General features: G+C 42.1%; 1 protein-coding gene across 1 annotated transcript in view; it reads left to right on the forward strand.

Moving 5' to 3' along the window:
- myot (myotilin) overlaps positions 1 to 17529 on the forward strand; it is a 34323-nt gene extending 16794 nt beyond the window's left edge. Inside the window, exons 9-19 of the mRNA XM_034121020.1 lie at positions 6036 to 6252; positions 7324 to 8113; positions 8218 to 8695; positions 9362 to 9512; positions 9711 to 9812; positions 10508 to 10545; positions 11456 to 11594; positions 12374 to 12581; positions 12680 to 12845; positions 13160 to 13293; positions 16050 to 17529. Coding sequence (XP_033976911.1) covers positions 6036 to 6252; positions 7324 to 8113; positions 8218 to 8695; positions 9362 to 9512; positions 9711 to 9812; positions 10508 to 10545; positions 11456 to 11594; positions 12374 to 12581; positions 12680 to 12845; positions 13160 to 13293; positions 16050 to 16186 — 2560 coding nt within the window. The 3' untranslated portion in view covers positions 16187 to 17529. The remainder of the gene's footprint in view (positions 1 to 6035; positions 6253 to 7323; positions 8114 to 8217; positions 8696 to 9361; positions 9513 to 9710; positions 9813 to 10507; positions 10546 to 11455; positions 11595 to 12373; positions 12582 to 12679; positions 12846 to 13159; positions 13294 to 16049) is intronic.
- The last annotated feature ends 2104 nt before the right edge of the window (positions 17530 to 19633 follow it).

Raw genomic sequence — 19633 nt, forward strand, 5'->3', positions numbered from 1 at the left:
GAGGACTTTACTCTATTTTGGGGCTTTGCGTCATCTGGCTCGCTGCTCTTTCGCACATGTTGAGGAAAACCGAAGTTAAACGCCCAGTGAAAAGTATTTTAAAAATATATAATAATATATTTAAATATGTCGTAAAAATGCAGCTATGTGTGAAAGAACACTCGACGCCTGTTGTAACCATGATGCAGGTAAACTATAAGGAGATATCTTAAACATATAAACACATCACTAAACCAGTGGAGAAAGAAGTATTCAGGTTTTAGACTTAAGACAACACAATTGCTCAAATGGTATGTTACAAATAAAAGTCCTGCATTCAAAACCTTACCTACATTAAAGTACGTGCATCAAAGTATATTAAGATACCAAAAGTACTAATTCAGCCTAATGGCCATTTTCAGAAAATCATATTTTAAATGACTGGATTATTTATGCTGCATTAATGTGTCTAATCTAATTGTATTTTATTTTGTATAATGCTGCTGGATTTTTTAACCTATAATGATATGTCAATGCTTATTCATTTGCATTTATTTGATTTATTTGTTGTACTAGCTAATATTCTGAATATCAAAATAAAAATAGTATAATTAACGTAGTGGAGAAAAAAGAATAATACTGACTTCCAAACTGCAGTTGCTTAGAAGAATAGAGTACCTTAAGTACCTTAAAATAGTAAAATACTTGAGTAAATGCACTCTTATTACATTTTAAAGTGATATGATATCAATGCTCACTTTCCTGGGAGTCCTTCTGCTTCAGGGATACACTTAGGGAAGCACCAGACCTTCTTTATTGTGCTGGTGACATGCATACTTCAGCCAAGTGGTCCCTTACTTTGGGCCATGAGCTCATCTGTAAAGTGGCGATATGGGTGTGTCCTTCAGACTACTAAGTTAACAAAAGAGCTCATATTGTTAAAAATATTGTACACAACCCAAATTAATATTTTTAAATAGTTCTTTATGTGTGAGGGAAAAAATACAAAGTATAGAGTGTTGCTAAATTTGACCTAAACACGAAAATTAATTATCAGTTTTGCACTTCCGGGTCCCTCGTTTCAAGGTCAACTGTTTCTTGAATTCGTTTTTGGTTAGATGACTGAAATAAGTTCTGTGGCTAAGACAAGCTTAAGATGTTTTCATGTTTTGTTCTACAAAATAAAATACATCAGTAAGTATCCCACTGGTGAATGTGCAAAGCTTTTACATATCTTAAAAAGAGCGTTTGCTAACAACAGGAGCGGACTGGGACTACAAATCAGCCCGGGATCTACGGTATCTCGACCGGCCCACTTCGGTACCGCCGGCTCACCTCGGTACCGCAAGTAAATACCGCTAGTAAATTCCGCTAGTAAATACCGCTAGTAAATACCGCTAGTAAATTGTCGACGGGGGGGCGGGGGGTGCTAGTGACATCGTCCGACCGGCCCACTTCAGTACCGGCCCATCGGGATTCGTCCCGAACGTCCCGATGGCCAGTCCGCTGATCATTTGTTGCCTTTAGCTTAGCGGTGTTGATGTGACGTCATGTGACCGTGATGTAGTTTGTTTATAGCTTGACGCTAGCTTTTTTACTTCTGGCAATTGCATTTATGCTTAAAAAAACATAAAACAGGTATTTCTGTGGGAAGATTATCCTGCTGAACAAAACATGTACGTATCATAAACGTCTGTTTGCCACAGAGCTTATTTTCTGCAACATTTGAAACTCCAAGGGAGAATCCCATTGGCTTGTTGTCGCGGGAGCCCTTGGGATGCTAACTTCCAGGTTGGCCTACAGAAATGCGTCATCGATGCACCACTCTACGATGCATTCAAGTTCAGCCATATAATTAGATACTTGTGAATAAAATGCTGTTTTGCAATTGTTGATATTGCACCACAAATATCAACCTGTGTGAAATCATTCAAAAGTATGAAATTGGGTGTTTGATTGCACTCAGTAAGTGCGTCTTTAATGTTGACTTGGTGCGTCAGTTCATATTTGAAACCAGCGAGTGTTCATAGTGTGTGAAGTATGTTTGGCTTAGTGTGTGTCCTCTCTGTATTAGTGTTTAGGGCTATGATCTCATCTGTAATGTGAAGTGCAGCCAATGGCGCCTGTGTCCTTCAGAACCCCCCCCCCCCCCTCAGTGGCGCTGCACAACAACAGTTGTTCATTGGCGGGATTCTGGCCTTTAAGGTCACGTTGAGGTTCTCCAACTTGAAGTGTATCTCATTGTTTAGTTGACTTGATTGCTCGGTGAGGACAATGAATTGGATTGCCTGTTGGTTTGGACTTTGAAACTATAGAAAGAATAAGGAATCACAGATCAATGATAAAAGGACGTAGTAGTTATGGCAAGGTAAATATTTATTTTAACGTTAATAAAAAGGTTTTTTGTACGGTTTGTTTTACCCCTCATCACCAAATTGAAATAATGTATTTCAGTACAGTGTTGAAGTGTTTTCAGAATCCAGCAGATTTAATTTTCGAAAGTTTATTAGATTATGTCTAGCATTCATATTGTCTTCCCCGTTGTTGCTGGTCAAACAGAGGATTTAGGACAGCTTAGCATTCTCCTACCCACAATGCCGTGTGTGTGTGTGTGTGTGTGTGTGTGTGTGTGTGTGTGTGTGTGTGTGTGTGTGTGTGTGTGTGTGTGTGTGTGTGTGTGTGTGTGTGTGTGTGTGTGTGTGTGTGTGTGTGTGTGTGTGTGTGTGTGTGTGTGTGTGTGTGTGTGTGTGTGTGTGTGTGTGTGTGTGTGTGTGTGTGTGTGTGTGTGTGTGTGTGTGTGTGTGTGTGTGTGTGTGTGTGTTGTGTGTGTGTGTGTGTGTGTGTGTGTGTGTGTGTGTGTGTGTGTGTGTGTGTGTGTGTGTGTGTGTGTGTGTGTGTGTGTGTGTGTGTGTGTGTGTGTGTGTGTGTGTTAAAAGGGTTGACTCCCCAGTAGTGTCTGCACCTGCCAGCTGATGTCCGAATTCCAAGACCGATATAGCGTTCCCCAGTTAATCACACAAATATGCATACTGTATACCAACACAGTACTATCTCTCTCACACACACACACACACACACACACACACACAAATTACTTTCACATAGTAGCATTTAAGTCATAGAAAGTGACTAGAATAGAATCGTTTAATGTCATTATACATGTACAATGAGATAAATAAATGCTTCTCCCTGCCATCAAAACAAAAAACATCACAACATAAGACAACAAATACACGCAGCATACATACTTATAAAGTGCAGTAATTATTTCCAGGAGTATAAAAATAAAATCTATAATGTAATAAATAATAATAGTAGGTATGTATTTATTATAATAATAGTTGTTGTGTCACACCCCCTGTAGTTGGTTATGTTCTTATTGCCCTGCCACACCTGCCTAGGGTTGTTGCTTGTGAGGTGGTCCTCAATCCTTTCTTTGTAGTCTGTCTTGGCTTTTGTAATTCCTCTCCTCAGGTCGGCTCGAGCAGCACTGTAGAGAGCTCTGTGCAACCCATAATAAGTTACACACAATGACAAACACTTTAGTTTTTTTAGCCTGGACTCCAGATTAGATAGAAGGATTTTTGTAATAGTTTGTTAGGGATGAGAAGGTCATGAAGAGTCTTTAAAGCAATGACTGGTGTATGTAATAACATCAATCATTGCTGGATTACATCCAGGTGGCACTTCAAGGAACCTGAGTCACCTTAAATGCAACAGAGCCATCGTTAATGTCATGAGCAACACCTGTGCTCTTTCTGCAGTGACGTAAGAGTGCTAACAATACATCCATTTGGGCATAGATGACTGCCGATCAGTACAAATCATTCAGTATAGAAATAGCTCAAATATGTTTCACATAATGTAGAGCAGTTGCTATTTCTTAAATGCAAAAGGGCTCAGGCAGATCTCATATTTGTAGCGTTTTTAATAACAACATTTAAAATGTTCTTATTATGTTTATGTTAAATAAAAATGCAATATCGGTTAACATAAAGTCTCCATATAGATTGCATCCTCTGAGGATAACGGTACACAGAAAATAATATATAGGTGTTATGTTTATATGGTGTAGCAGCAGAATGGTTGAAATGGTTCTTTACACTTATAATACAAATAGTATACAGTATTTAGTGTATATATATATATATATATATATATATATTGTTGCCAGAGGACCAAACGCTGCCTTAGTCTTAACACTTACGCTAATGTCTTTTGAAAAGAAAACGTTTTCAAAATGTAAATGAAGCTATAAATCTGAAAGTAAATTCTCATGCCTTTTTAAATAAAAAAGGTTTAGCTTAACGGGAACCCACTTGCGAGTCTTCCTCCCCCTTCGTTTCACTTGCCCTCGCCATGGTCTGACTGACTGGGATCTCAGAATGAGTTTGTTGTTCAATGAATCGGAATCTTATCATAATCAATATATTGACAAGTGCAATATTCAAATAGCAGAAAACCTAACATTTGTTAAATGCTCAAAAGGCCTACAAATCGTATTCTACACACTCAACCAAAGGTTTTGGCACAGATTCATTATAAAAATAATAATAATAATAAATGTTTCAATGATAACGACATTACTGATGCAAACATCATCAACATGATCACATTTTCATTCCAAATCGTGCATCCCTAGTACTAACTTCAATACATGTTGCTGAGAGGTACATCTTAACGTTTTCAAGTTTGTGATCTTTCAACATTACATGAATCAATATAGTACTTATCGTGTTTGGACAAAATGCTAGTCTCGCTGGAGGGAACCGCCTGGCAGTAATGGTTCTGTTAGCCCTATCAAAGGAGCTTTTAGATTACCATTAGTCTCTTGGTAAGTGAGATATGTCAACGGTTGGCCACTTAAACACTCAACATTATGCTCATCACTTGCTTATTGAAGCTACATTATTGCTGTTTGTAGTCCAACATGTTTTAATGACTTCCATCTATACACATGTTCTGTCATTGAGAAACCTCTCACTCCCAGGATGTCCATCAGTGTGTATTTAGACTGTGGGTCAGCTGATCCGGCTAGCCTAAACTATTTAGTGCCAGAAAAACACTGAGCAAGTGTGTGTGAATGGATGAGTGTGTGAGAGGCAGCGATGAGAGAGACTGCGATGAGAGAGACTGCTATTGTCATTATGCTCCTGCGTAGCCCCGGACGACGTGGTAGTCATGGGAACAGCATTCTTTCCTGGAAGAAAAGTGGAGAAGCAGGCAGGCTCGCTATAACAGGAAGAAAAGTCCTGGGTGAGCTGAAATGAGAGCAGAAACATGATATCTGTTTCTCTCATTACACCGTCCCAGTAGTACCATGGCAGCCGTACTGTAAATACAGGAGAGAGCTTTTGTCCTGTTAGCTTCAGCAGCCTCCGTCAACTTTCTATAAAACAAGTGAACAGGAACTACTGTTTAGTTCATACTGAAACCATGTTGAATCTATTTATCAGAAGACCAAGGCAACTTATCATCTAGTTGTCCTCCATGCAATTGGATTGTTGCTCTTTATTTAAGGAACGACTGCTGTTTGACTTTCATATTTGGTCTCGGTTTATTTGTTATGGATAAAATCCCCTTGAGATTTAGGAACACTGTTGCAAAATGAGTGATGGCCCGGAATATATACATTTTAAGACCCTAACATCTTAAAGAATAGTTATTCTCCATGCATTTGGAATTGTGCTCCTCATATGGAACTGCTGCTGTTTTGATCTTTTATGAACTCTGTAGGGACATTATTTCTGTATTTCTTCTTGGGTTGCAACTAGTATGCTTTGTGGATTTTTTTCATGACAATAAACATATCTATCTATTGGAAATAATAGAAATAAGATCAATTTAATTGAGTTGAGCTTTACTCAACAACACTGACGTATTTAAAGTGTATTGAATATCATTTCACAACACCAACAATCCATATAAAGACTTTTCTTTACAAATTGGATATAACATTTAATTGACAAACATTATCCTTTCCATCCTAATGTACCTTCAGGTGTTATTATGAATATAATCACATCTTCACCTACATGTCTTTTTCTGTCTGTCAGTTTTCCAGAGCCTCAGCCGGCGTACTACTGCTCTGAGGAACCGTTTGGTCGCAGTGAGGAGGAGAGAGCCCTGAGCTCAGAGGGCCAAAGGTCACCAGGGGTCACCGTCCGCGCCTTTACGCCCAGCCCTCCCCCCCCACCCTCACCACCACCACCAGCCCACGTCAACGAGAAAACTACACCAAAGCTGTTCAGCCCAAGCAGGCTCATTTTTACTGTAAGGGCATTTCTTACACTCATGTTCTGATCTCTCTGTTGGGTGGTGCAGCGATGACGTCATTTTGTAGGTCAACCCAGAGAATATCATAGCAAGAAGTCCCTCAACAAAAGTCTGTTTAGATTTTGGAAGATTGCAATCTCTGGGGCAAACACATGTTTATGATACTTACCTGTATTGTTCAGCAGGATAATCTCCACATATCAACATGTCTTTTATGATATTTGAAGCGTAAGTAAAAATGACTCCACGCCAACAATGTGAAGCTAAAAGTCGCCTAATGTTTGCCGTGATGACGTTAAGTAGTAAGATGTTCACCATTTGCGTATTTACTGACGTATTTTATGTGGTAAAACTAAACGTAAAAATCTCATAAGTTTGTGTTAACCAAATTTAAACAAAAAAAACGTTCAAAAATCAATTGACTTTCAGAAGAGGCAACTGGAAGGTGTAAAATGCAAACTAATTTCCGGGTTTTAAGACTCATTCCTGCACCACTTTATAGCTCTCTGTTAATGCTTTACTACTCTCTTGTGGGTACCACTTTACAATAAGACTACCCTTATAAAGGATTCATAAAGGGTTTATAATTAGGTTATTAATTAGGTTGTAAACACTTTGTTAATCATTAAGAACCATTTATAAACCAGTTCTAACATAGATACATACATCAACACAGGCTCACTATTTGGCAAGATGACTAAGCCTTATATTGGCTACTTAGCGAGAATCAACTCAGTGAACAACAGATACCAAGGATGCTGGCTGATGAAGAAGACGAAGTAAGCTAAGTAGCCAATATAAGACTTAGCAGTACAGATAAATGTGGGCTCACTATTTGGCAAGCAACCGGTCACAGTTGCCCTGTTTATCTCATGTCTTATAAAAGCTTATTAATGATTTATAAAGTGTTCACAACCTAATTAATAAATGAATTACAAACTATTCGTAAACCCTTTATAAGGGTAGTCTTATTATAATGTGGTACCCTCTTGTGTTACTTAAAACTTCATGTTTAAACGAAGGAAAATGTATTCAGGTTTTGAAACGTGTGTATCTTCTCCCTCCCAGTCTTCCCAGCCTGGAGGAAACAGCACGAACATGTCAGACCTGCCGTCCTTCACTCCCAGCGTCTTCCCTCCCAGCGCCTTCAACTACGAGCGGCCGAGGCATTTCATCCAATCACAGGCGGCCTTTCAAGCCCCCAGCTACGAGAGCGTTCTGAAAGAGGCCCATGAGAACCAAAACAACTCTCAACAGAACCTCATCAGCTCCCAACATGTTACAGAGACACAGAGCCAAGCCAAAGTGATGTCTGCCCAAAGTCAGTCTTTCTCTCAAACTCAGTCGGTGTCCAAGTCCATGTCGCAGACGCAGGCACAGTTTCAGTCACTGAGCCTCAGTCAGAACCAAACCCAGTCTGTGGCGCAGACCCAGGCCCAAACCCAGGTTCATAGCCATGCCCAGGCTCAGTTACAATCCAAAACCGAGGCCCATACCCAGGCTGTGATGCAAACACAAACCCACACCCAGGCCCAGGCCCAAACGCAGGTTCATAGCCAGGCCCAGGCCCAGGTTCATACCCAGGCCCAGGCCCAGGTTCATAGCCATGCCCAGGTTCATAGCCATGCCCAGGCTCAGTTACAAACCCAAACCGAGGCCCATACCCATTCCCAGGCCCTGATGCAAACACAAACCCACACCCAGGCCCAGGCCCAGGTTCACACTCAGGTTCATTCTCAGGCCCAGGCTCAGGCCCAGGTCCAGATCCAGTCCCAGGCCAATGGCACCAGCAAGTCCTCTCCATCCTCTTCAAGTCTCAGCTCTCCTATCTCCACCCCTGCCTCCTCCTCTGCTCCTTTCCCCCCCCCCGCCATCCTCCCCTTTCCCCGCCTCCTCCGCCCCTTTCCCCCCCCCGCCATCCTCCCCTTTCCCCGCCTCCTCCGCCCCTTTCCCCCCCCCCGCCATCCTCCCCTTTCCCCGCCTCCTCCGCCCCTTTCCCCCCCCCGCCATCCTCCCCTTACCCACCCTCTCTCCCCCGCACCACCATGCGTTCCACCATCACCCTCACCCCCAGCATCCCCAGTGCCACGGGCCTGGGCAGCGCCACCCTGCCCGCCAACCAGGACTCCATGTCGGCCCCGGCGGCGTTCCTCTGCTCCGTGCTGCCCTCCCCCTCTGCCTTCTCCCCTTTCTCCTCCTCCAAGCTGTCCCCCAACTCCAGCCTCCCCCACCCCTCCATCTCCCCCGCCCGCTCGCCACTCTCCCCCTTTCCATCTCCCCTCCCTCAGCAGCATCTCCCAGTGTCACCTTGCCTCCCTCGCTCCCCTCTCTCTCCCTCCTCCCCCTCATCTTTCCCGCAACCCAACACTCCCAACGGTCAGAGCAGAGTCCCCCCCGCTGTGGTCTCCCTGCCCGCCAGCTACAAGGCAGCACCAAGCATGTGAGTCCAAAGATAAAGTATATCATATATTTGGCATGCAAATGTTAACAGACGATTGAAACGTTCCCACGCTTAAAAGACATTGCTAGGAGGATAGAGCTGCACAATGTTTGTCTCAGGGGAACTATGTTTGAATCCAAATTCTTAAGGATTGTGGTGCAGCAGAGAGGTCCCGGCTTACTAAACGTATTGGACAGACATAATAAAATGAATATTAACATAGAATATTTTATATACAGAATTAGTTATATACGTTGAATTCAAATTTAAATACTACAAGGTTGAGTGTGAATTTTAATATGTGCAATTGTGCAGGGTTATAGAAAGAGTAAAACATAGAAAACATTGAAAGAGAACTCTGAAGCTGTGAGTTCTCTGCAGGCCAGTGCTCTTCAAAGGAATCATTTCCTGTAACCATCCTATTACTTTTTTATTCCTTATCAAAACCCATATATCTAGCTATATTTAAAAGCATGGAGCAATCATTGCTATCTATATTTACTGCCTGCATTTAATAGCATCTTTTAGTAAAAACTGTCCAACCAAATGTTTGAGCATTCTTTCATAAGTGATGCACAGCAACAGGAGATATTCTGTAGTCTTCTCTTCTTCATCACTGCTTAAATGTTGTTCCTCCCTCTTTTTGTCCCGATTGCTATCCCACAGCCTTCCAAAGCCCATCCTGAAGAAGGCTGTGGCTCCGCGGCCCTCTTCCTCTCGCTCCACCGATGATGACATCCAGGGCTCCAAAGACGCCCTCATCCAGGATCTGGAGAAGAAGCTGCGCTCCAAGGAGGCCAGGAGGAGAGGCAGCCAGGTGTGTGTGTGTGTGTTTCCTGCAAACTGAGTTAGAAGTGCAAGTTTTAAATAAACATTCCCCCCTCGACACACACCACCCCAGCCCTTCACGCTTACACAGTGTGTGTGTGCTTGAAACATAAAATAACGTATAATTTCAATAGTTTACCAATAAAATAAATGAAATTTAACAGAATAAAGCTTTATTTTCGAACAGAAACTGTCCTATGAGGAGCGTATGGCTCGTAGGCTGCTGGGTCCAGACAACGCCAACTCCATGTTTGACCAAGACGGTCTCTCAGACTCACAACTCGACCAGGTACGACCACAAACGGTCAAGTAGTTAGTGGACACCATGATTATAACATAAAGATGTGTGTTGCACTGCTGCACACACATTCATGTTGGCTCTGCTCCAAACCCATTAGTGTTCTCTTTGCTATTAAAGAAAGAACACACATCATTACAGGCTGCACAGTCCCCCTCTCAGGGCCTCCGTGTGTGTGTGTGTGTGGTGTGTGTGTGTGTGTGTGTGTGTGTGTGTGTGTGTGTGTGTGTGTGTGTGTGTGTGTGTGTGTGTGTGTGTGTGTGTGTGTGTGTGTGTGTGTGTGTGTGTGTGTGTGTGTGTGTGTGTGTGTGTGTGTGTGTGTGTGTGTGTGTGTGTGTGTGTGTGTGTGTGTGTGTGTGTGTGTGTGTGTGTGTGTGTGTGTGTGTGTGTGTGTGTGTGTGTGTGTGTGTGTGTGTGGGGGTGTGTGTGTGGGGGTGTGTGTGTGTGGGGGTGTGTGTGTGGGGGTGTGTGTGTGTGTGGGGGTGTGTGTGTGTGTGCGCAGCGGCTATTTCTTGCCTACTTTCTCAGAACGAGCCCATGTCACCAGTGACAACAGGGCTATTGTGTCAGAATACACACACACACACAGTTACCCTCCTGGCGTTTTGTCACACTAAAACGCTTCTTTTGTAAGTTACGAGCTGTGAATATTACCTTTGCTTGTATTGGTTTGTTTTATTTTACAGCCAGAAGCACCAGAAGGAAGACACACAGGAGGATTATGGTAAACAACATTAATTGATGTATCAATGTTGAACCTGATGATTAACTCATCAGTGTTATTTACCTGTGTGTTTCACCTTGAAGTGATTTAAATTCAACTTTTAAAGCTCTTGTATGTTATCATGTGAAATAAATCTTCTATTGGGCTGAGATAGGTACATTTCAAACATTTTTTAATTGAGCTTTTAAATTACTATCTGACTTCCCCAATATGTGTGACGAGCAATTGTTGCCCCAAGTTGCAAACAAAGCGCTTTGTGTTGTGCCATAAATCCTCCTAGTGTGCTATAACTCCACTGTCTTTCAGGAGAGAATGAACTCAACCTGTAGTCGTGATATAAAAGGACAGCAACACATAAGTGTTAATATGCTTTATTTGTAGAATGTTTTTATTGACGCACAGATACAATCATACAGTTTTACTACGGTGTGTTTCCTTCCTTTTTCCATTGTGTCCCCTTCAGAACTCCCCCCACCCCATAATGACATTGATTCCATAATAGGAAAAGAAAACGAAATAAATGGGAAAACAAAATTGTGAAAATGTATTGAAAATAAATGTCATTAAGTAACAGTGCAACATAATGACTATAACAATACAAATACAGAGTTAGAAAAAGCTCCCGGTTCTCAAGCCAAATAGAGGTACAATTGGGAGACAAGCTTATAAAGATCCCACCCACCTGTCTTCTGAAACCCCAAACATTGTTATACAGGTGCTGCGCTTCAAATCCTTCAAACTATAACTTTTGATGAGGTTCAAAAACAAAACTTCAGGAGTCCTTTAGTTTGGGACAAAAACAGGAAATATGAGCTAGGTTTCAATACGGTTTATTGTGTGTGTGCTGTCACTCTCCAAATGGAGTCATTGAAAGTGAGGTTATGAATGAGTAATGTCTGTCTCCCTGCAGGGGGAGGCGCCACACAGGGACGGATGAGAGGGGGAATGAGGGCTCAGCTATCCAGGAGAAGTCGTACGCTCCTCGCTTCCTGCAGATCCCTTCAGACCTCACTGTGGAGGAGGGGCGCTTCTGTAGGATCGACTTCAAGGTGAATCCCCCTCACATCAAGGGCTTCACATTTACACGTGTATTAAAGGTCTCCTATTCTACTATTTTTAGGCATATATTATAGGTCTCAGATTTATGAAAATATATTAAAAACATGTCTATGAAGTGTTTTGCTCAATGTTGTAGCATGCCTCATACCCCTCTATTTCAGCCCTGTTAGAGAAGTGCTGATTCTGGGTCTGTAGCTTTAAATGTTGCTGAGCTGCTGCTGGCCACGCCCCTTTGGCGCATTCATGAAAATTCTACACATTCTCAGCTAAACGCTACCGTGATTAAACGCCATATTATGTTCCAAACCACAAGGTGAGTTACTTTTTTTATACGGCTTTTTTACACATACTCTCTCCAGTACAGCGTTAGCTCTGAGTGTTAGCGATGCTTGCTAATTTGAAAATAAAGACCTATTAATCCCAAAACACGTCGCGCATTGTTTCTGAAAGCAACGTCTCTGATAGGGCCGTGGGCGTAAAGCCAGCCCACATTTTAGTAATGTCATCATGACTGCAGAAAATCTGGTTCAGCTCCGTTGTACCCCCGTTTTTAGAGGGTTGTATTTTCTGACACTTTGTGAGTCTCCCTACACACCGGGGACACATATTTATGTAAAAAGGCATCAAAAAGCGCATTTTGCATAATAGTTGACCTTTTAATACACTTGTATTACAAGGACAGGGTCTCCCTAAATAATACGAGAATATCTCGTAGTGGTTTGGTCATGTAGAGGGGAGTTAAAGGGGGATTCTGCCTTTCTCCCCCCAGGTGGGAGGCCTCCCTACTCCAGACGTGTGCTGGTACCTGGACGGTAAAGCCATTCGCCCGGACGACTACCACAAGATGTTGGTGTGTGAGAAAGGGATGCACTCCTTCATCATAGAGATCGTCACCGTGCACCACGCCGGGGTATACGAGTGTGAGGCCAGGAACCGAGCGGGGGAGAGCAGATTCACCATGAGGCTCGATGTATTAGGTAATACATGCCATTACAGAGCTCCTGTGTTTTAAGCCTGTAAACGCTGTCTTTTTAAATAGAGTGTCATCATGTGCTGTGCATCCTCCTCTCTGCAGCCCAGGAGGCTCTCCGCCCCCCCACCTTTGTCCAGAAGATGTTGAACTCCAGAGTTCTGGAGGGAGACACGGTGAGGTTAGAGTGCAAAGTGGATGCTTCCCCCCCTCCGCAGCTCCACTGGAAGAAAGATAAAGACATGCTGCGGATCGACCCAAACAGAATGAGGTGGGTGTGATAAAGTGCTTCATTACACCCAAGCTCCTCTACATCAAACTTAATAGAGGATATTAAGAAGTACACCCTTAAAGGGGCCATATTTAGCTTTGGGGGGTTTTTCCTTTCCTGTAGTGTGTGTGTAAAGCGTATGCAAAGGCTAAAATCCCTGTGTTCTCTCCCACGCACTGGACACACATTATTATAATTGTTTTGAATTGTGCTTATGTCTTTTGAATGCTCAGCCTGCTACAGGGTGCTTTGGCCATCATGTGTTAATAACAGAGTTTAAATAAACATCTGATTGGCTGTCTTTGTTCCTCCAGTCTGTATGAGGACGGGTCGGGCCGGCAGTGCTTGTTGATAGAGAGGCTGATGAAGTCTGACGCCGGCTGGTACACCCTCTCTGCCATCAACGAAGCCGGCATGTCCACATGCAACGCCAGGCTGGACGTCGGCAGTAAGTCCTCCCTGTGTTCCTCTTTCTGTGCAGACTTGCTCCTAAAGGCCCGTCTCAGCTGTCTGTTGTCGGAGATAGCCCGTGCGTTACCATAGTAGTCAGGGCTGTAAAACCAAACAGCAGATGGTGGATGTTGTGCGCTCTATGCTACACTGAATCCTGCTCTGCTGCCTGCATCACGTCACACAAATGCTGTGTTATGTGATCGAGCTGTAACTCGATGAATGTTTAAAGCAATCGAGCTGGTAAGCTTTCCTCAATAATACTGCGGAGTGCATAAGAGAGAGAAAATTACAACACAGCTATTAGGTTTCTCCTCGATCACATAACACACCATCTGCTCTGTGGAGGAGCTGACAAAGGCTGTAAAGAAAACGACCTGACCCTCTTTTACACATGCGCTGGACTGTGTAGGGTGGTGCGGGAATGAGTCCTTAAAGTTGGAAATTAGTTAGCATTTAACCACTTCCAGTTCCCTTGTCTCAAAGTCAACGTTTTTGTTGTTTTTGATTAGATTCCCGAAATAAGGTTTGTGGTTTAAACAAGCTTACGAAATATATATGTTTTGTCCTACGACATAGAATTTGTCAGTAAACATCCCACTGGGGAATGTCTGAAGCTTCTGTGTGTCATGACAAAGGGTGTTTCTAAAGATAGGACTTCTAAACATCAACACGGCGAACATGAGCTGCCTTTAGCTTAGCAGTGGTGACGTGAAGTCATGTGACCCTCATGTAGTTTGTTTATTGCATCACATTAGCTATTTCCTTCTAGGGATTGAATTTAGGCTACAAAAATGTAAAAAGTCGTCTTAATATGTGGAGATTATCCTGCTGAAAGTTTGTTTACCACAGATCTTATTTCTGCAATATTTCAAAATCCACTGCTTTTTGTCGAGGGAGCCCATACAATGCTAACTTCCGGGATGGCCTACAACAATGCATCATCCCTGCACCACGCAGAAAATGGACTACTTGATCAGAACCAGGACTCAGACACTTTAGAGCAGGGCTATTTGTTTGTGAGTTGGACAGCAGAAGGTTTAACATTGAGGGACACATTGTCTCTACATGTGAGTGAAGGTCCCCTCTCTGTCTCTGAGCCTCGTCCTGCTGTCCTGTGCTGTGGTGGCGGGGCAGAGGAGTTATTTTCAGACAGCAGGCATGAGAGGAATGTTTACCCACTCCTCCACCACTCTAATCTGGAGCTGCTGTTTGAGACGCCAGCAGTTTGTAACCCAACCTCAGTCAGTTACACATGCAGGGAGTTTCTTTACATTGAACACAGACATCTGCTTGGACAAGAGCATCACATGGTTAGAATTTGGTGGGAAAAGGTCTAAGGTGTCCTAATGTGTCCTCACATTTGTCTTGTATATAATGACGTTTTACGACAGACCATACTCTGACATTCTACAGGGTTTTCACCAATATCAGATATGTCCCACATTGCTTAAAGAAAGAAAACAGTGGGGTCGTCAGGGCTGACACATAGTAACAGATTTACTTTCACACTTAATGACCGCCAAAACTCAATGAACATAACTTGTATATCTTTATCTTGAACTTTTTATTTGACAAATCGTTGTATTGCGGGAAGAAACCGGAGTACACCCTGACGTCGGCACAGGAAGCAGACAGGATGATCTCTCTAGGGATAAGGAGGTCTTGTGGTCATCCTGCCTGCGCTGTGTTGACGTGGTCCAGACGACCCCTGGTCTTTCACAGATCTCAGGAGTCAAAAACCTTCGTCATCCATTTCAAGAGCCAAATTATCTTCAGTTCTCTCCTCTTCTTCAAAACAGACCTTTCAAATATATAGTCTTTAAAAAACTCTGAATGAGGAAGTTTCACGTAAAAACGTTTTTTCTACATATATTCCAATAATACAATTATTTACTTCTAGTTTTTGTTATTTAAGATGTTTTCTCTTACCTACCTGACCTTTTTTCTTTACCTTGTTTTAAAAGAAGGAGGTTCTTTACACTACAAATGCAGTTCCATTCTTAACTATATCATCTTTCTACGACATACTAGTACATTTTTCGTTGCATATAAGTATCTTTTTGATGACTTGAATCACTTTTTATACTTTTTTTTAATATGAGTTACTATAGTATGACTTTTAAATATTTGTGTTGACATTTTTATGATATTCCGACTATACTATGAATATAAGGACTTTCATTCTTTAACAACGTACAATCCTATGACATTTTTCATGACATATTACATTTTGTATTGATGCCATTGTTTTAAATTTAAATGACAGACAATACTGCAGTCCTGTAGTAATTACAGTCACTTCTCTGCCTTGTGTTTGTCAACAACATAGCATTTCAAACAGATTTCTGTCCGGCAGTGGCTCAGTCAGTAGGGGCTTGGACTGTGAGCCGTAGGGTCGCCGGTTCAAGTCCCCGACCAGACCTAAATATGGAGTGTGGACTTCTACTTGGAGAGGTCCCAGTTCACCTCCTGCCCTGCCGTGGTGCCCTTGAGCAAGGCACCGGACATCCCCCTTCCCCCCTCACTCCCATTGCTCCCCGGGCGCTGTACAGTAGCTGCCCACTGCTCCTAGTACTAGACTCCTGGTACTAGGATGGGTTAAAAGCAGAGAACAAATGTCACTGTGTGTGCTGTGTGCTCTGCATGTGTGACCATTAAAGAGGGTTTCATCCCTCTCAATTCTTCTTCTTCATGTCTCATTGAATTCATCCCTCCCCTTTTTTTGTGCCCCCCCCCTCCCCTCCCCCTCAGCTCGCAAAGCCCCGAAGACAGTGCCCCCTGGCTCCAAGACGCTGAAGCTGCTGTCCTCGCTAAAACACGTGCCCTCTCTGACCGTGGAGACCCCCGCCCAGCACACCGCCCCTCTGTACGAGAGTGAAGAGCTGTAGAGCCTCGCACAACCCTGTCACATCCTCACATAACATCACACATTTCAGAAGTGTCAAAACTGGGCCTGGCAGAGGTTTTACTAAGTAAGCTTTGGTTCAGATTTACAGCAGTGCAGCAGACCAGGACACAAAAACACTGCGTGGCCATTTTGACTGATAAACTCTACAGGTTCACTCTACATTTCTTGGAAAAATGAGGTAACATGTTTGCCAATTTTTTAAGATCAAGGCAAAATTACAGTGAAAATCTATGTACTAAATAGTGAAATATTATGGTACAAAATGTGCCTTCAAAACCACAACTCTAACCAAAAGGAGCAGTTGGTAGCTACTTTGATTGAAATGTTTCCATAGTGTTTTGCCTTCTGCGTTAAAATAAGCCCTCATCATGCTGCCCACCTGCTGCTGTTTCTCCCAGTGTGCCTGTCCTTTCTCTGCAGACCTGATGTTTGATACATGCCTCTAAGCCTCTCCTGCTGTCTGTCATGCTCTCAGCTGAATGGTGCCTTCAGGTCATGGCTGTATTAATAGACCTGGATAACGTGCTGCAGACTGCACTTTAATCCTGACAACTGTCAGCTTGTGCCTCGATTTTGTATTCGAGCCTTCCAAAGTCCCTGAATCACGGCTTCTGAGGATGTGCGTCCGTAAAGCTCCATTAATGAGAGGAGATCCGAGAGCTCTGCTGAGGTATAAATGTGTTTTAAAAGTTGTTTAACGATATACAGTGTGAATTCAGCTATTTATTTGAAGGTTATTAGTTATCAGTGTTGCCCCCTCTCTTGGCCTGAGGTGTATCATGGCTGCCATGCTGATACCCAGCCTGAACATAAAACCTGATCTGCACTCAAAAAGACACTCGCAACTAACTTAATCAAGTTTACATTTGATCACATCTGCAGTGCGGATTACACGTTTTTACATTTCACTCAAAAAGAGAATATCAGTATTTTTTCTCCTTCGATGCAATAATCCTGTTCAGTAGGTATCAGTATGTCAGCCAAACTCAAAATGTCTGACCGGTGCCTTACATATAAAGAAGCTTGATCTGTCTGCATACTTTAAAACTTTTGTTACTGCCAGCCATTAAGTAATTTCACAAAGGAAATGTATACTTGGCTGGATATGCATGCAAAGAAGAATATCTGATATTTAACCCTGCGTGGCCACAAACTACCTGAAATAAAGTATTTTTACAACGTATCAAACAGGGTTGAACATTGGATTTGCTTAAAGAAGAATAGTTCTGTGAGATTTTAAACTGCAGGTAGTAGTGTGTATTGTTTGTTGTGTAAGTTCTACATATCACTGGATGAATGAGGAATAAAGTTTATGTGACCTTGGCCGCCGCCTGGTGTTTATTTTTATTTATTTGTTATAATTCAGCCCTTTGACTAAGGCGCCGTTTACACGAGGAGAAAACTGCTTGTATCTGCATAGTTTCGCGTGCGTATAGCCCTATTATTTACACGAGGCCGATAGAAACTGACCCCACAAACGATAACGGGTCCCAAGGTGGATAGATTTGCAAACGAAACGCTCTGGGGGGGTCAACCGAGTCCGTGTAATCACCTCGATACGAATATTTCCTGAAAAAATAACGATAGCCCCGGCTCTCCCCACCTCTCCTGCTCACTGCTGTATCAACTATCAAAAATAGCTGTGTTAATTAAACGCACAAGGGGTTCTTGAATGAAATAATATTATAAAAGGCAAACCAGAATTGTTAACGCCCAATATACTCCTTAAACAAAATAAACAGAGTCAGATTTCATGCATTGATCCATTATATTGACAAAGGAGGATCTCACCCGGTGTTTGTAGAGAATATCTCTCTCTTTCTGAGCCGTCCTCTCCACGGAGTTGTTTTCTTTCGTGTTTCTTGGTCGGGATGCAATATCCACAGATTGGTTTCTTTCAGTTTCAGTTTCAGTTTCGGGGCTTAAACAGAAGGGTAGCCATGGCAACATTGCAGCGGGGCTGCTCGGTTGCTCTTCTTCGCGGCTTTTGGTGTATTTTGGCGGAAGTTACAGCGCCACTTACAGTCCCAGCATATGTACTACAGCGTTTCCAGCGGCCTCGTTTGAACAGACACGTTAAATGAAACAAATGCATGTGAACGGAAGACTTTTTTGAATACGCATACTGTGCATAAACGCAAACGGTCCCGTGTGAGCGGGGCCTAGTGTTCTGAGAGAATAGGGTTCAACAACTAAAAGTAACTTTCATTATTAATGACAAGGTGCCATCTTGTGGACGTGTCCAAATCCTGTAGATGAAAACCTGATTTCATTTTACTTGTGGTGATGATTTATAAGTTCATAATAGTTATTTGATTGAGTTGAACTAACTATTTTGTATTCATTTTATAATAGTCATTTTATTTAGTTGAACCAACTTATTTGTATAAGTTCATAAGTTATTTAGATTGAGTTGAGCTATCGTTTTTAATTCATATTCTAATAGTTATTTTCGTTGAGTTGAACCAACATTATTTTATAAGTTCATAATAGTTATTTAATTGAAGTGAACTAATTATTTATAATAAATTAATAATAGTGGTTTAATGAGGTCGAATTGACTGATAGTATGTCGAAAATATCAAAAAAAACGACAGGGTATGAATATGTAAAAAATATCAGAACTAAATAAATAGTAGCCTATATCAAACATATATTTTTTTAAAAGAATTTTGAAAATATCAGAAAAAAAGACATCGTATAGAATGTCGAAAATATCTGAATAAAACTACATAGTATAGTATGTTGAAAATATCAGGAAAGAAGACATAGTATATGTAGAAAATATCAGAGAAAATACATAGTATACTATGTCAAAAATTTCAGAAAAAAATAATGTCGAAAATATGCAAAAAAAACGACATAGTATAGTATGTGCAGCATCAGAGCCGGTGACACCAGCAGGATCAATACACTGATCAGGAAAGCTGGGTCAGTCATCGGCATCAAGCTGGAACCCTTTGAAGCTGTGGTGGAGAGGAGGACACTGAACAGGCTGTTGTCCATCATGGATAACCCCACCCATCCTCTCCACCTGCAGCTGGACAGTCAACGGAGCTCCTTCTCCAACAGACTGCTGCAGCTCCGCTGTCACAAGGACAGATACTGGAAAACATTCCTGCCCACTGCAATAACACTGTACAATAAATCACCTCTGGCTGGAAGAGAACTCTCTGCTCCATAGCTTCTCTTGGAATAAAACCACATTGTACATTTTACATTTATATAATCTGTTCAATATTTAATATTCCATCTGTCACATACTTATGTATATATAATACCTTGCTTTATATCTTGTTATTGTTAATTTCTAAATTCAACATGTATATTTTCTACTTTCTTGTTTATTTCTTGTCTTTTAATTGTTATTGTACAATGCCATGTCTTTTTATGCTGCTGCAACACATACATTTCCCAAATTGGGATC

The sequence above is a fragment of the Trematomus bernacchii genome, unplaced genomic scaffold, assembly GCF_902827165.1.
Source record: "Trematomus bernacchii unplaced genomic scaffold, fTreBer1.1, whole genome shotgun sequence".
NCBI classification, from domain to species: domain Eukaryota; kingdom Metazoa; phylum Chordata; class Actinopteri; order Perciformes; family Nototheniidae; genus Trematomus; species Trematomus bernacchii.